The sequence below is a fragment of the Megachile rotundata genome, chromosome 13, assembly GCF_050947335.1.
Source record: "Megachile rotundata isolate GNS110a chromosome 13, iyMegRotu1, whole genome shotgun sequence".
Classification (NCBI taxonomy): domain Eukaryota; kingdom Metazoa; phylum Arthropoda; class Insecta; order Hymenoptera; family Megachilidae; genus Megachile; species Megachile rotundata.
In genome coordinates, this window is record NC_134995.1 from 11,893,842 (window position 1) to 11,910,795 (window position 16,954).

Here is a 16,954-nt window from a genome sequence, read left to right on the forward strand (position 1 = left end):
GTTTAAATTTTTTAACACCAATAAATTTCATATTTTTTCTCAATAAACAACTTTATTAACTATTGCTATTTACTAATACTTCGCAATTTAAGGGCGTTTTTATAGTATAGTAGTTTTATAAACAATGCTAATGATGGAATCAAATTTTAGTCGTTTGTCACTATATTGTTCTATTATAAAATGTAGATATTAAGCACAAATTCATTTCATATTTATTATGTCAAAGTAAATTAAGTAACTATCTTTCGTTGTAAGTCAATTCTGATAATTAGATCTATCATAATGTATCTTCTATATATATATAAAACATTCGAATGTGTATTTTATCTTTAAAATTTAAGATATATACAAGTTGTTCAAGCATTAAGTCAATGTAAAAATCTAATGAATATTGTGAGTTTTTAATTCGATAAGTTTCAAGTAATATAAAGATTTTAAGTGACTATTGTAAATACTTCATCAACGATTTCCGAAAAGTTCAGCATTTTCTTCTGTATCCATAGATTGATAGCCTTGCTAAAATCAAAACTTCACATTAGTAAAGCTACCATGAAACAATAATAAAACTAATTTACTATACATACACGTCTTTGATGATTACTATAACATTCTTCCAACAATTCAGTTTCCCAATCATCTTCTTCTTCTTCTCCAGGATCAAAGTTATACATTGGCATAAGTCTATGTCTTAAACGTTCTAATTTTCTTTTCCTGGAGATTATTATTACCTTTAAAAATATAATACATTAATAACAAAATATTTGCATTTTTTTGAAGGATAAAGGATATCTAAATGGTTCAGTGGGAAAAAAATTCATCTTTTTTTCAAAAACAAAATAAGGATTAACAAAACTCTAAACCATAAATTGTAAAACGAGGTAATAATACCTAACGTAGAAATATTTATCCAAGTATTACGATTCAACAAATATTTCTATATTACTTTTTCTGTTTCTGAAAATGAAGATTAAAGGGAGATTATAATGTAAGTATAAAGAGTGATATCGCTACCCATACCACAGCTGATAATACAATAACAAAGACCACTACACCAAGTGGTACAAAAATGTATTCTATCCCTTCTGGAGGACCAAATTCATCAAATGTTTCTGTTGTTGTTGACATGTATATACTAGTGCTGGACGTCTCTAAGAAAACTGGTGTACTGTTAGCTAATGATGTGGTGGCTTTAGAAACATTCCATAACTGTTGTGCACTACCAGTTTCTTCTGTAGAATATACATATGCTTCGGATGTTTCATTGGATATGTTAGTTGCCATTGTATGATTTTTAACACTGTCAAACATCATTGTGGATGTTATGGTATTTGTGATACCTGTCATATTTACTTTGTTCATTATTATTAATAAGTGTTATTGTTCATTATTATTAATCTTCATATAATGAAGAATATAATTTTAAAACAGATCCAACAAGATTTGCATTTTTTGAAATTTTCATATCATACAATATGATTTGCTCGTCTACTTTGTACTGAAAACAGTGTACATAATATATAGAAAACATAACGTTAAACATGTGCTACAAGTGCATTAATAGCATCAATTTATTAAAATGTTATATGCGACACTGTGTTTTGTGTATTTAGAATATATATAATAAACATATCACTAATCCAGGATTCTGAAATGTGAATTAAACAAGATGAATATTGTATTTATTGATTTGAATTCCACATCAAATAAACAATTATGCATTGTAATAAATTTTTGTTAAAAATAAAATTCGACAAAAACTTTGCTTCTTGTATAATATTGTTATTTTGTTCGTTTTCTTCTGAAACCTTTTCAAATTTAATTTTTAATAACTTTCAGTTACTTATCGTAAAAGTATCATAATGTTTAGCAAATTCAGTTACATGATTCCATTTCTTTTATCGAAAAATTGTTAAATAAATATCTAATTCGTTCTTAATTTATTCATGCTGCAAGTAGACCATAATCCTTCCTGGGACATTGTATTTCATTTTCTGCACAAAAATAACTTGAATCTTAGGTATTCTTTTTTACAATTTAACATTTCATTCTTTTTGGTACTGTTAGGTGGCTTTGCAAGATTTGCATAGTGCACTGTATACAACTGTATATCAAAGACGTAGAGAAGTATCGAACTGTTTCTTATCGAAAGTGTTTATCGATGTCTTATCGAGACATTTTCAGTCATATCGATTTTAATACTTTCCGTAGCTGATATGATATATATAACAATATGGCAAAAATTAAATATACGATTAAAATTATTTAATTCAATTGTATTTTAATATGTAAAATAATAAAATTTTCACTTTTTTTATATCGATATTACTGTTTTAGGAAAGCACATATATGTATTATTTAATTATGTAATTAAATACATTAATTATTAAATTTACATGTACGCTTATCATTTAATTCCAAAACACGTAAAAAAAGTGAATGCAGTATTTTTTAGTTTAATCAAAATGTATTAGAACACTATAAATCAAACAATTCCTGTTTTTCAATATTTTTAATGACCGGAAACGTTGATTCGCACTTTGTGAATGTAGCAAAAAGATTTCATCAAATCTCCAATATCTATAATTTTCAAATGCTCAAATTCTCTAACTCCCGAAAATTTTAGATTTCTAAATTTCTAAATCGCGTAGCGGTCGCGCATATAATTTTTTATATTAGTATTACATTTATTATAATTACAAGTAATACTTATATTTATTGTATTGTTATTCTGCAATATTGTTATCACACTCGAATACTGTATTGGGTTTAATAATTTTTATAAGGTTTATGGTCTTAGAACAAATTCAGAAAATGACAAATAAATATTTATATAATAATATATACAAATTTTTTATAAATATTCTTCTATTTTGTACGTAATATCATATGATTCTTTTTATTATATAAACTTTGTAAGAACATATAATACAGGTGTTTTATAAACACATTATTCTGTACAAAAGATACAAAAAGTTACTTTTAAATTGAAATAATTACACGTGAAACATAAAAGTTACGAGTAGAATTTTTCCAAAATACCAATAGAACAACGTTAGAAAATCACAATAATTGTCATTCAAGCTTTATCAAATTCAGGGTCAACTTTCTTCATTTCAAATTTGTTGTTAATCGACTGATACTTCTTTTTAATTCAGATTATATGAGGAAACACTTTAAAATCTTAACTTTACTTGTAAATATTCTGATTGTCATTTATTATATTGGATAACGATATTTTTTTATATATCCCAGCAGATCACAATCAGTACTACAATATTTACTTAGAAAAATATATTTTGAGAAATTACATAAAGTAGGATAATTGTATTTTACATATGAAATGCATAATTTCCTTCTTTATTAATTTGCCAATATCAAGAATTATTTATGTAAAAAGTTCAACAATATTCTTTTATATAAGTACTAGATTCTATAATTAATAACAGCAATAACAAAAGTATTTAACATCTTTTACACTAAAAATCAACAGAACTGCAATGAAATATATATATATATATATCATGATAATATGAATGAGTACATAAGAACAAAATACTGTGCTCTCTAAGAAGTTGAATTAATAGAGACAAACAATATTTGAAAAAGAAAGTTAAATCGCCAAAATTATGGTATACAAATTTTGAATATATATAACTAAAGAATAAAAACAACGTTTTACTTTCTGTTGCAAGTGTGATCCAAATGAAGCTGAAATGTTTTAGTTCACACAAACATTACAATATATAGTTTTCATTACTTTAACAGTGTTCAAAATATATTACAATTTTTATCGTGCTTATGTCACAAAATCATTTGTATTTATAATTAGTTCCTAAATCTTAATGACTTTAAGTTTTGTTCGTTGCCATATATCTGTACTTATAATTGTTTTACAAGTGAGAGAACTGCACAAAACAAAGGGGGAAGTCATTGTTGGACAGTGAAACGATGTTATTTTAATGTGGCATTTGTTTCACGTCTAATACATTTGCAATTAATTACATAAATTAGGCGTATCTTTTAAATAAATTATTCAAATAAAACATAAAAAATCAACAAGTATAAATAGTTATATTATTAATTACTTTGTACTTCTGAAATTTTTGGTAAATACAATAACAAACGTTTGAAACGTTGAGCTTATTTATTTAATGAAATGTTAACTATGTTTTTATAAATTTAAATTTACGAAAGTGTAAAAAGTTTCAATTAAATCCTGTGAATTTAATCTTCAATAATCTTAATTATTATATATTGTACTTTATTTTAAATTTTCATTATACTTGTAAATTTTACTGTAATTCTTCTTTAATTATAATGAAATGTAAGAAAAGTCTTATGCCATTCATTTTCATGATGATATTGTTTCCAGCAGTTCTTTTATGGTACAGATCTACTGACACATAAAGATTTAGGAATCTTTAAGTCTTTATAAATTTATACAAGATGAAATCCAATAACACAACTATGCCCATTGCACAATTAAAAAGCTATCACCTGTGATGGATTTGTACAATCTCCTATTGTCATTCTATACATAGCCATCTCTGTTATTCCATGGTAATGAACAAATGCAGCTGCAATTACTAACACATGGAAAATTTGATGACTCTGAAACTGAATAAGATATTATTGCAATAATTTGTCAAACTGATTACTGCAATAGTATTTGAATCAAAATTATATTTACCCAAATATCAAATTTACCAGGGAAAAATCGTTCAGGTACCCTTAATGCATAAAACATTGCACCTAAGATGTATAAGCATCCCATTAATATTAACCATCCAAGGGATGCTTGACTAATTGCTTTGAACCAGCCTTCTGCAATGGCATAATGAACTGCTGGTATTACCTACAAAAATTTCAATTTTTATTACAATAATATATTATCAACTATAATTTTTTAAATTGATAACACAATTTTGCAATCAATATAAATATACAACTTACACCACTAAGACCAAATCCCATAAAAACACCTGCTCTTAATGGTCTGTAACTTGGTTCACCAAATCGTTCCCATAAAGATACCACAATACTTGTTACACCAAGTATTACAACCACAGATAAATAAATAAGTTTAGGTTGATAGTCACAGTAAAAACCATAGTAAAGCCATGGTACAAAACTACCCATAATTAGCATAGCTATTCCACAATAATCTAGTTTTGAAAACAACTTTCCAACACATTCACTGTGGCAGTGTACTGTATGAAAGGCAAATGACATTCCTAAACATATAATAGCACCAGCAAAAAATGTACCAAATACCAATTTTTCTTCTAACTGTATTTCAATAGGTGGTTGTGTTATGAAAAATATAGCTATGCCAATGAATGCTACACATCCTATAATGAAACAATACTTACTGAAGAATGTATGTAGTTAATAACATATTATATCATTAACTATTAAACATTTTAAAAACAAATGATAGGTCATACCAAGTAAATGAGTCCAAATATTTCCTGTTTCAGTATGAATTCGAAAGATACTTTTAAAACAAGCATAAAATGAGGGTAAAGGTGGTCTATGACCAGCATGTAAGAAATCATTATCTTGCAACCATCTTGGAAGATTTCTAAAATGACACTGTTTCCATGATGCTTCCCAAACCTTTAAATAATAGTTTAATCATGAAAATGTTCAAATAAAAAAGAGCTTAATCAAATTTGGTTGACATGGTATTTCAAATCATAGTAGTTTAATAAATACACTTATATATAACAATTACCTTTCGAACAAATTCTTCTGCTTGTTCTGCAGCATTATGTGCTAATGCACCAAGATCAATTTCATCGCTCAGTACACCAGCTTTTAATACCTCTGTCATCTATGCCATAAATAAATATAAAAAATGAAAATATATAATTAATTTTATAGTATATCAATAGAATAACTATTGCAATCAAAATTGTAATTGTATACCTCACAATCCAAAAGATGATCATCTTCAGGAGTTGACGGTAATGGACAACCAACTCCATCTTCTTCTTCTGCTAAACAACTTGCATCATCATCTTCAAATAATTCCTTAACTTCATGTAAACCTGGTACTTCGCTATTTAATAATACACGTTCACTCCATGGAATTCTATGACGAACTTCTGAATCCATTATATTGTTTTCATCACTCAGTTTGTCTTCCATGATTACATCCTCGTATTGCGACATATCTCAGAATTTTTAATTACTCTGGATTTCTAAAATATAAAAAGCTATTCAACATAATAACAGTTACTTTCATATTAACAGTTATAAAACTTATATTACAAATTATTTACAATGTGGTAATTATTCTGAACAATATAGTTCAAGTTTAGTTAGCAAAAATGCTTTGAAAGTTTGCAAAACCTAAGAGCCAAAAATTTGAATGTCATATAACTAAGCATTGAATAATTTTAAAAACACAATAACAATTTAAGGTCATCACACTAAGATAGTATATATTTCCACTTATTATATAATTAATTACAAAACTTACTGTAAAATTAAAATGTTGATAATAATGTCATTAAACGCAAAAATGATTATAGACAATTTTTTATACAGGAATTTCACTATTTCAGATTCAAAACTATTATAATACTCAAAAATATAATTACTATAAAATTAAAATACTTGTACTAAACTGTATTCTTTAAAAGTCCATTTGGTAATAAATGAAAGATTGAAACAAGAACAATTTAGTAAGTACAAAGTTCGACTGAACGATCGAGTAGAAGACATATTTAATACGCACCCGTATTAAATTCTTCAATCTTTACATTTGCACTAGCATAATTTAATATTTATTGATGGTAAATGAATACAATTAGTTTAAAACATATTTTCAAAATGTAGAAATTATTTGATGCAAGTACTAATTTCAGTCCTTCATCGCTACGACAAAAATCGAAAATAGTCGAATCCTACGTACCACGTGTCAACATTTATATATGTGTCATTGGAAATATGTGTGTGTACATGTACTGCATATCTATTTTATAGATATTAGGTTTTTGTACATTTAAATGCGACGCAGACTTCTTTTAGATAAGGATAAGTGGAGGGAAGTGTACTTCCATCACTGCCTTCAATTTTACAAATGGTATATACACTAAAAAATTTACAAATGTACGATTTTTCAAATCATATATTTTCCAGTTTGTACGTTTCGAAATATCTAAATTTCGAAATCCACACAGTGTCAAATTATCAAATATTTATGTTTATAAATTTGAAAACTTACTAATCACAAATCAACGAATAGTGGAGCTTGTTTCCTTATATCTCTATTTTCCCCAGAAGATGTACTATGCTGGGAGGTGTACATTGTATTAATTTAAATTATATTTTACAATTACATGAAATTTAATTCCAGTAAGATCATTTTTTGTTAGTTTTTTTCGTAAATATATAATAATAATCGTATCATCAGAAAATTATATGATATTAAATAACATTGTTTATGTTATTCTATATCGAATAGAATTTATTTGAACTATTGCAAAGAGGAATTTGTATATAAATATGACTATTGTTAATTAAAAACATGTTAAAAATTAATAAAATTACTTTTGTGCATTAGGAAGCATTATAACATGTTTTTGAAGCAGTATAACATTTAAGTTGTCATTTAGTTATCACTGTTTTATGTAACATAACCTATCAAAATGATAACTGATAGAAAAAAGTAATATAAATATATTTATCTTACTATGCAATTGTAAATCTTTTAAAAAAAATTTGTTTTAGAAATAATTAATTAATTAATATTATATAGATGTATTAATAATAGTTCTGATATTATGTGTTCAATGTAATACATATTTTTATAATTATTAATTAAAAAATGAATTTATTTTCAAGTTAACATTTATCAATGTACTAACAACAAACAACAATGTCATTAGAAATTGGAATTTTACCAAAGTTCATACATATAACTATTGTGGTTGTAGCATATTGGTAAGTCAAAAATAAATTATTAGGTCTTAAAGAAAGTTTTGCATAAGATTTTCAACTTTGAGAATGAAAAGAAGAAATTTCTGCATAGAACTTCCTTTAATACCTGATACTATTAACTGTTCTCATATAGTAAAAGGTCATTTAAAGTTTATATTTTATACATAAGTAATATTTTTGTAGGATAATTTCTATATTAACAGTATTTATAAACAAAGCACTTTTATCTAGTAATAGTATAAACTTGGATGCACCACTTTTTGTAACATGGTGCCAATGTATAGTAAGTTTAATTATTTGTGCATCTTTAAGTAAATTATCAAAAGAGTTCCCAGAATACATTAAGTTTCCAGATGGTAACCCTTATACTAAGGAAACTCTTAGTAAAGTAAGTTTTAATATTTATTATAAATTTTATTTATCAAAATATCCATGCATTTTCAATCTATAAAGCACTTTTATATTTATAGATATTACCATTATCCCTTTTATTTACTGGGATGATTGCAACAAACAATTTATGTTTAAAATATGTTGGTATTGCATTTTATTATGTGGGACGTTCATTAACAACTGTATTTAATGTTATTTTCACATATCTTATACTTGGTAAGAGGTTTTATAAAACATGAGAAAGTTATATAAATACAGTAAATTGTTACAATTTTATAGGTCAAAGGACTTCCATAAAGTGTATCGCATGTTGCACATTTATTGTGACTGGATTTTGGCTTGGTGTAGACCAAGAACACATTGCAGGTTCGTTATCAGTTCTAGGAACAATTTTTGGTATACTTGGATCATTAATGCTTTCATTATACTCCATTCATATGAAACAAGTCCTTCCAGCAGTAAATCAAGATATTTGGTTACTTTCATATTACAATAATGCATATAGTGTTATTATATTTCTTCCATTGATGGTAGCTAATGGAGAACATATTACAGTATACAATTATGATAAAATTGGATCTCTATTTTTTTGGTCTGCTATGATTGTTGGTGGTATTTGTGGATTTGCAATTGGTTATGTTACTGCTCTTCAAATAAAAGTAACATCTCCTCTAACACACAATATCAGTGGTACTGCTAAAGCTTGTGCGCAAACAGTTCTGGCAACATATTGGTTTAATGAAGAGAAATCATTTATGTGGTGGATGAGTAATTTTATTGTGCTTGGTGCAAGTGCAATGTATGCTAGGTTCAGACAACTTGATCTAAGTAAAGAATATAGAGAAGAAAAACAACTATTGAAAGTATGATAAAAATTCGAATGAAATTGACATAAACTTTGCACATACATTGCCTCAAATAAAATACAAATTAGGTATATAATAGTATTATACTCTATGTAATTTTTAAAAATTTATTGTACAGATCTGTATAAACTATATAAAAATTAAAAATGAAATTATTTCTTTATTTTAAAAATTATTTCTTTAAAATATTACAAGTTGTTATTAAAATTAATATTCTTCTAATATTAATTGTAAAAAAGTATAAAAAGATATATTGTTAATTGGATGGACACACAAAATTTTGTATAATACTTTATAAAAAATGGAAGAAAAATTTTTAAAACCTTGATGAAAGACCACCTCCGCGGCTATCTGAATGACTCGACATCGAATCTTTCTTCTTTATGATTGCATTCACGCTTTTTAATATTAAATAAGCATCAACATGTGATGGTGGTACAATTAAGTTCAATTGGTTTCGTATTAAAGTATCTACAGAATGCTTTTGATCACTTTCTATAGCAAGTCCATGTGTTAAAATATAATATCTGAAAAAGGAGAATTCGTTTTGAAAATAATGTTTAAGTATCAAAGTGTAAAATATAAAATATGCTTTTTACCTTGGATATTCAATAGCATCAGAAATGTTTAATTGACGGATTATAATATTGTACAATAATTGTCCAATAATTAATGTATCATCTGTTCCAAACACTCCACGTAATCCACATATTGCCTTTTCATTATGGAAAATTATAGGAACAAGCATGGACAAGTTATTGTTTGTATCACTCTTGTCTAGTAAAAAACCAGCATTTGACATATTTCCAAGTCCAAAAGGTGCGCTTAGTCCGCTATAACGCATTTAAGTTGTTAGGTTCGTTTGCCAAGATTTATTTAAATTTGACAAAAAATATTTTTAAGAACTAACGTTATAATGCAAACATATGTATCTTCCCAATCCATTGACATAACTCCTGTATACTTCTCTTCTTCGACTATAATTATCATTTCATGAAATTAACAATGTTATAAAATATGTATATAATACATATCATGATATGACAAACCATTTTGCTTTGATTGTCCTAAGATTGAAGTTGAATGTATCAAAGCCTTAGCTACATGAACTTGTGTTCCTATTAATGATGCATTTTCAGTAGTTATTTGGAGATTCTCCAATGCTTCCATTATTGACTTTAACTGTGTTATATGTGGAGGATAATACACAGTATGCTTATAAAAACTTGACTTTTCTGCTAAATATATATCAGGTTTATAATTTGCCAGTTGCACAAATAAATCTAAGAGCTCAGTTTGGTCAGGTAAAAGTTTCTGTGACAAAGTTCCATTGTATAATACTACAAGTAAACAAGTATCTCTACATTACAAAATAAAAGTTCTCATGATTATAATTAACACAATAAAAATAATATACCATCAGTGCCATGTTCTGCCACATCATTTAATGTGTCACTAAGATCATGTAATTTCAGTATATCCCCTGCACTGAGATGTCCATATATCATTTCATAGTTAATATTTCTTGATATTTCACTTGCTAATTCCTTTGATACAACAAACCCATCTCTGGCTAATGTCACAGAAGGTTTAATAATTTCATTCCAAGGTAATTTACCTTTTAAGTTGTGTGCATATTCTAAACTCCGTAACATAGCTGGTATACGTATTCCATTTTGTGTAAAACTACCTAGCATATAGTTAATATAGATAATATCAATCTTTTATGTACATTCAAAATACTTATTATAAGACTAGTTTTACCTGTAAGCGTATTATTTGCAAAGTCAATAATAACTGGATTTGTTTGTTCCTTATGGTTATATATCATAATATAGCCACCCCTAAAACATGACAATTACAAATATACTATATATTGATTGAATTATATGTATTTATAACTTACCCACCAAGGCCAGTTTTATGCGGAGCTACTACTGTCATACAAATAGTAGCTGCTATAGCTGCATCCATTGCATTACCACCTTTTCTTAAAATTTTAGTACCAATTTGTGAACAATTTGTATAATCTGTTGCAACTGCACCATGGATACCAGCTTTATCCTAATATAAGATAGCATATTAAATAATGTTTATATTTCATAGATATTTTTTAATAAAAATGTATGTACCTGAGGAGTTCCATTGGTATAAAGTATTTGTAGAATTAAGGTTGTTGTAATAGAAATGCTCAGAATAGTAAAACAGCTTATGATAAATTTTAAACCATCTCCACAATACATATTTAATTTATGTTTGTAACTTTTACCCTTTGTCAAAGGGCATTCTTCTGTAGGTCCTTTTAAAATTAACACAATTTAGTGTTCCTTGGTAAATATTGGGTTATTGAAATTATTATAAAAAACATTTTTATATAAACATTTATTATTGCATTTAATTCAATTATAAAGAATACTCATTTATCGTATATAATATACAGTTTTTGGAATGTCATATAAAACCATATAAGGTTATGTTAAAATATTCGAACGTTTAAAACAATGAAAACAAATTATACACATAATACTTACGAGAATTATTGTGACGCATCTTGAATATTCGCATTAATCTAAGCAACAAACATTAAAGCTAATAACTTTGACAATATAAAGGTAATATATGTCATGGTTCATTTAACTGTAAATCTGACCTGCTTTTACATTATAATACTCTAAAACTGTTTCTCTTACTTGAAGTAAAGCTTTCAAACATTTCAAAATGTCAATTGATATAGTAGAAATGTTAAATGAACCTAAGATGATTACAGTATGTGCACCAATGGTTAGATATAGTAAGTAAGTAATAAAGGTTACATGTTAAATTTAATGTCTGTTTTACTGCTTGTTTAACATATCTTACTTTAACAGATTACAATTCAGATCTTTAGTGCGGCAATATAATTGTGACATTTGTTTTACACCTATGATCTTGGCAGATTCATTTGTACAGTCTGAAAAAGCTAGAGATAATGAATTTTCAACAAATAATGAGGATAAACCAGTAATTGTTCAATTTGCTGCAAAGAATGTGTATGACTTTCTTAATGCAACAGAGATGGTTGCACCGTAAGTTCTGATTAAAATGCTAAATTAAAACATTAATATTAAGTTTTGATTTTACAAGCTCCTTTTGTTAATAGGTATTGCAATGGAGTTGATTTGAATTGTGGTTGCCCTCAGCGTTGGGCATTGAAAGAAGGATATGGAGCAGATTTACTTAGAAAACCAGATCTTGTGAAGGATTTAGTATACCAAGTAAAAAATCGAATTCCAAATCCTTTCACTGTATCTGTGAAAATACGATTGTTGAAAGATATTCGTAAAACCATTGAGCTTTGTCAAGTTCTTGAAAAGGCAGGAGCTTCATTTCTTACTGTTCATGCTAGAACTCCTGAAATGAGAAATGAACCAATTAATTTGGACAGTTTAAGATTGGTGAAAGATTGTGTGAAACTTCCTATCATTGCAAATGGAGATGTAAAAAACTTAGAGACTGCAGAAAAATTATATATGGAAAGTAATTGTGAAGCAGTGATGGCTGCAAGAGGCATTTTAACTAATCCAGCACTTTTTTCTGGACATTCTGTTACACCCCTTGATTGTATACAAGATTGGCTTGATATTACATCAGTTATACCTACACAGTTTATATGTTTTCATCATCATCTTGTATTTATGCTAGAAAAATTACTTCCTAAAAAGAGCAGAATATTTTTCAATAATTTACAAAATAAAACAGCTGTACTTGAATTTTTAGAAAATACTTATGGTATAAAACCAAATAACAATTCTAAATTATTTGAACCCATTAAATGCAATTTTAAGGTCCCTAATATGAAATGTAATAAATTTATTGCAAAGGATGAAGATGATTTCAATGTTAATTTTTTGGGAAATATATTTGTAGAGCCATAATTTTATTTACTTGTATTTTAATTACCATTTATTCGGTGACAGATTGTCTCGTAAAATTAAATTTGTGGGAAACATTAAAATCAAATTTAATTTCAATTATGAACGATAGATCGCGCTTGAATCTAAGCGCACTAAACTGTAATATTTCATAACCGCGAAAGTTCTAAAGTTCGTTATTGTTGATTTTTTACTGGAAAGAAAAACAATAACATAGTTAATAAATAAAATGTAAATAGCAACATTTATTCTTTTTTTACAAAGAGATGATGAATTTTGAGCTGGACTTATATGACTTTTGGTTACTAATACAAGATGGTAATGTTTCGTAAAATTCATTGTAGACTCGATTATTATTTAAGTTAATTATATTTTTCAATTAAAAACTTAACTGTAATACTATTAAAATATTGTAAAAGTTATTTTAATAAAGGTAACCTTCATGTGTTTTTAACTTTTGAGATTTATAAGTGAATACATTTAAAACAGTAGCAAGATTGTTATTGTACTTATTTTGTGATATTTATGTATTTGTTGTTACATATAAGATTCGATCCTTGGCTCCTAGTCAGAAAGGCAAACGTCCACTTCTTAGTGATATATCCAACGATGTAACTTTGTCTCCAACTGTGCCACAAGTACACCATGTGAAAAAAAAGATTTGCCGTAACATCAAAGATGTACAAATACCAGAGTACAAAGCAGTTACTCTATCAGCCGATAACATTCAAGCTACACAAGAAGTAATTTCTGAACATGTAGGTATTTTAAACATAAAAATAATTACATTTTAATCTTGTCATATCATTTATATAAGCTTGCAATGAAATTTGTAGGAAGAAAGAGTGAAGAAGCTTCTTAGTAAACCATTTAAAATACCTATTCCTGGTTATCAACTATCAGGACGTACTTTAGGAACACGTTTATCTGGTCCACGTAGACCTTTACATGATCCTAATGAAGCCAATGCACTTATTGTGTATTCACCACCTGAATTATCTGAACATGAAAGGCTGAAAATAGATCAGTGAGTATAAAGTGTTTAAAATCTTCCTTTATTTCTTATGAATGTAATATATTCATATTTCAGATCAAAGCAGCTTGTGCATGTAGTAGTAGATCCTTTATTATGTAATATTTTAAGACCTCATCAACGGGAAGGTGTGAAGTTTATGTATGAATGTGTAACAGGACAACGTATAGAAGGTGCTTATGGATGTATTATGGCAGATGAAATGGGTCTTGGAAAGACTTTACAATGTATAACTCTCATGTGGACTTTATTAAAACAAGGTAATTTAATATTATTATGTACACAATTTTGTAGCATTAAATTAATGCAGCTATTATATTTTGAAGGACCTGAGGCTAAACCACTTATAGAGAAAGCTATTATTGTTGCTCCTAGTTCATTAGTTAAAAATTGGTACAATGAAATATTCAAATGGTTGAAAAACAGAGTTCAACCATTAGCCATTGATGGTGGAAATAAAGCAGACATTGATGCAAAACTTACGGGATTTATGAAAACTTATGGCCGTAGATGTGCAAATCCTATTTTAATAATCAGTTATGAAACTTTTCGCTTACATGCACATGTTCTTCATCAAGATGAAGTAGGACTTGTATTATGTGATGAAGGTCACCGCCTAAAAAATTCTGAAAATCAAACATATCAAGCACTTATGAATTTAAAAGCTAAAAGGAGGGTACTACTTAGTGGAACACCTATCCAAAATGATCTCTTAGAATATTTTTCTCTTGTACATTTTGTTAATCAAGGATTATTAGGGACTGCACAAGTATGATAATTAATAATCTGAGATAATTAAAAATATTTTCTACAGAAGGATACTTGATATAACTTATATACTTTACAGGAATTTCGAAAAAAATTTGAAATACCAATTTTACGAGGCCAAGATGCAGCTGCAACGGATACTGAACGCAAACTTGCCCAGGAACGATTATCAGAACTAGTGACCCTCGTTAATAAATGTCTTATTAGACGTACTAGTGCTTTACTTTCTAAATACTTACCTTTAAAACACGAACTAGTCGTTTGTATAAAAATGGGAAAATTGCAAACTGATCTGTATAAAAATTTTATACAAAGCGATAGCATAAAAAAATCAATGGAAGGTTTGTTACATACATCCATAAACCTTTCATCTCTTGAAAAGTTTTCAGTTTTAAGTAATATGTGCTTATTTTGTTTTTTATAGAAAATTCAGACGGTTCTAAAAAAGGAAAAAGTCTTTCCGCACTTTCGGCTATTACGCTTTTAAAAAAACTATGCAATCATCCAGATCTAGTTTACGAAAAAATATTACAACAGTCTGATGGATTTGAAAATGCAGCAAAATTAATGCCACCAAATTATAGTACCAAGTATGTAATATTAAAATTATTTATTATAATGAAAAATTATTCTTACTTTTGGAACTGTATTTTCAGAGAAATTTTGCCAGAATTATCTGGGAAATTAATGGTATTAGATTGTCTATTGGCATCGATTAAAACAACGACAAAAGACAAAATTGTATTGGTGTCTAATTACACTCAAACTCTAGATTTGTTTGAAAAATTATGTCATAAACGGAGTTATAATTACGTTAGACTTGATGGTACTATGACCATTAAAAAAAGATCAAAAGTAGTAGACAAATTCAATGACGAAAATAGCAATGATTTTATTTTCATGCTTAGTTCTAAAGCTGGTGGTTGTGGATTAAATCTTATTGGTGCAAATCGTCTTGTCATGTTTGATCCTGATTGGAATCCTGCAAACGATGATCAAGCTATGGCTAGAGTTTGGAGGGATGGGCAAAAAAAGCCATGTTTCGTGTATCGTTTTCTTTGCGTATGTATTAACAGTTTTTAATCAATTCTTGGAATTATATGTTATTTATGTATATATTTATATACATCGTAGACTGGTACCATTGAAGAAAAGATTTTTCAAAGACAAGCACACAAGAAAGCATTAAGTTCAACGGTCGTTGATCAAGAAGAAGATGTTGCAAGGCATTTTACATTAAACGATTTAAGAGATTTGTTTAAGTTGGAAGAAAATACTATATCAGATACTCATGCTAAGTAAGTTTAAAATTGAAAGGCTCAATGAAACGGGGACACGTAACACAATATATTTGCTATTGTTACTCTTTATGATTGTATATAATTAATACTTCATGTTTTTATATTGTTTTAGATTTAAATGTAAAAGGTGTGTTAATGGTGTGGAAGTAAAAGGACCACCCGTGCAGTCAGACTGTAATTCAGATTTATCAGATTGGAGACACGCTCATAATCCGCGAAATTTACCAGATTTATCATTACGACAATGTTGGTCTAGTGGAATATCCTTCGTTTTTCATCATCGATCGCACGAACAAGTAAAATAAGATTTTGCGAGGTATTCACCTGCATTACAATAAAGAAACATTTTTTGTATCGCTGCCAGCGTTACTTGGACTTTGTTAACGTATAATATTTGTATAAAGCAACATATCAAAATAACTATTTTTGTAATAATTATAATAATATTTATATTTTTTTGTACAAAGTAGTAGTTCATATTAAAATGTTATAAAAATTAAAAAAAGAATGTTATTTTAAAAGAACTGCGCATTAACAAATACACAGACTGAATTCCTATTTTAAATATTTTCTATGATTGAAATGTTTGTTAAATATTATTCGTTAAGCAGATTTAACAAATAATTTTTTAATGGAAAATTCCATTGAAATATAAAACCGTTCAATTACATTTTATCTTCCTATTTTAAAAAGTAGTATGTACACATGCAGAAATATGAATTAGATGAAGTT

General features: G+C 27.3%; 6 protein-coding genes across 17 annotated transcripts; 3 read left to right on the forward strand and 3 right to left on the reverse strand.

Annotated features, from left to right (window-relative positions):
- Positions 1-382: 382 nt before the first annotated feature.
- LOC100883647 (uncharacterized) lies at positions 383-1,359 on the reverse strand. Of its 2 annotated transcripts, none has more exons than XM_012286306.2 (3): positions 1,018-1,359; positions 585-728; positions 383-516 (listed from the first exon to the last, which is right to left on the reverse strand). In XM_012286306.2, the coding sequence occupies exons 1-3, from the start codon at positions 1,357-1,359 to the stop codon at positions 460-462; spliced, it is 543 nt and encodes a 180-aa protein (XP_012141696.2). In that variant the 3' UTR covers positions 383-459. The 2 variants fall into 2 exon arrangements, with proteins under 2 accessions (XP_012141696.2, XP_003699672.2); XM_003699624.3 differs by having other exon boundaries at positions 1,012-1,359.
- Positions 1,188-7,370, reverse strand: AdipoR (adiponectin receptor). 7 transcript variants are annotated; one of them, XM_076538742.1, is made up of 8 exons: positions 7,235-7,370; positions 5,932-6,206; positions 5,738-5,836; positions 5,448-5,619; positions 4,954-5,351; positions 4,691-4,855; positions 4,498-4,617; positions 1,188-1,495 (listed from the first exon to the last, which is right to left on the reverse strand). In XM_076538742.1, the coding sequence occupies exons 2-8, from the start codon at positions 6,175-6,177 to the stop codon at positions 1,391-1,393; spliced, it is 1,305 nt and encodes a 434-aa protein (XP_076394857.1). In that variant the 5' UTR covers positions 6,178-6,206; positions 7,235-7,370; the 3' UTR covers positions 1,188-1,390. The 7 variants fall into 7 exon arrangements, with proteins under 7 accessions (XP_076394857.1, XP_012141643.1, XP_012141626.1 ...); XM_012286253.2 differs by lacking the exon at positions 7,235-7,370 and adding an exon at positions 6,923-7,063; XM_012286236.2 differs by lacking the exon at positions 7,235-7,370 and adding an exon at positions 6,923-7,060 and having other exon boundaries at positions 5,932-6,221.
- Positions 6,954-9,372, forward strand: nac (GDP-fucose transporter nac). Of its 4 annotated transcripts, XM_012286203.2 has the most exons (6): positions 7,239-7,365; positions 7,855-7,953; positions 8,134-8,338; positions 8,421-8,559; positions 8,623-8,709; positions 8,899-9,372. In XM_012286203.2, the coding sequence occupies exons 2-6, from the start codon at positions 7,889-7,891 to the stop codon at positions 9,210-9,212; spliced, it is 810 nt and encodes a 269-aa protein (XP_012141593.1). In that variant the 5' UTR covers positions 7,239-7,365; positions 7,855-7,888; the 3' UTR covers positions 9,213-9,372. The 4 variants fall into 4 exon arrangements, with proteins under 4 accessions (XP_012141590.1, XP_012141593.1, XP_012141579.1 ...); XM_012286200.2 differs by lacking the exon at positions 7,239-7,365 and adding an exon at positions 6,954-7,093 and having other exon boundaries at positions 8,623-9,372; XM_012286189.2 differs by having other exon boundaries at positions 8,623-9,372.
- Positions 9,303-12,594, reverse strand: LOC100883872 (glutathione hydrolase 7). The gene is made up of 9 exons (XM_003699626.3): positions 11,741-12,594; positions 11,342-11,508; positions 11,116-11,273; positions 10,974-11,053; positions 10,627-10,899; positions 10,259-10,549; positions 10,120-10,186; positions 9,809-10,042; positions 9,303-9,736 (listed from the first exon to the last, which is right to left on the reverse strand). Exons 1-9 carry the CDS (start codon positions 11,772-11,774, stop codon positions 9,526-9,528), a joined length of 1,515 nt encoding a protein of 504 aa, XP_003699674.3. The 5' UTR covers positions 11,775-12,594; the 3' UTR covers positions 9,303-9,525.
- Positions 11,928-12,983, forward strand: LOC100883978 (Dihydrouridine synthase 4). Its single transcript, XM_076539263.1, has 4 exons — positions 11,928-12,004; positions 12,077-12,274; positions 12,349-12,877; positions 12,966-12,983. Exons 1-4 carry the CDS (start codon positions 11,928-11,930, stop codon positions 12,981-12,983), a joined length of 822 nt encoding a protein of 273 aa, XP_076395378.1.
- A 141-nt stretch (positions 12,984-13,124) lies between these two features.
- On the forward strand, positions 13,125-16,787 carry LOC100884092 (DNA repair and recombination protein RAD54-like okr). 2 transcript variants are annotated; one of them, XM_012286152.2, is made up of 10 exons: positions 13,125-13,438; positions 13,669-13,878; positions 13,957-14,147; positions 14,211-14,413; positions 14,480-14,922; positions 15,001-15,262; positions 15,346-15,511; positions 15,578-15,983; positions 16,056-16,219; positions 16,335-16,787. In XM_012286152.2, the coding sequence occupies exons 1-10, from the start codon at positions 13,436-13,438 to the stop codon at positions 16,525-16,527; spliced, it is 2,241 nt and encodes a 746-aa protein (XP_012141542.1). In that variant the 5' UTR covers positions 13,125-13,435; the 3' UTR covers positions 16,528-16,787. The 2 variants fall into 2 exon arrangements, with proteins under 2 accessions (XP_012141542.1, XP_012141551.1); XM_012286161.2 differs by having other exon boundaries at positions 15,830-15,983.
- Positions 16,788-16,954: the final 167 nt, after the last annotated feature.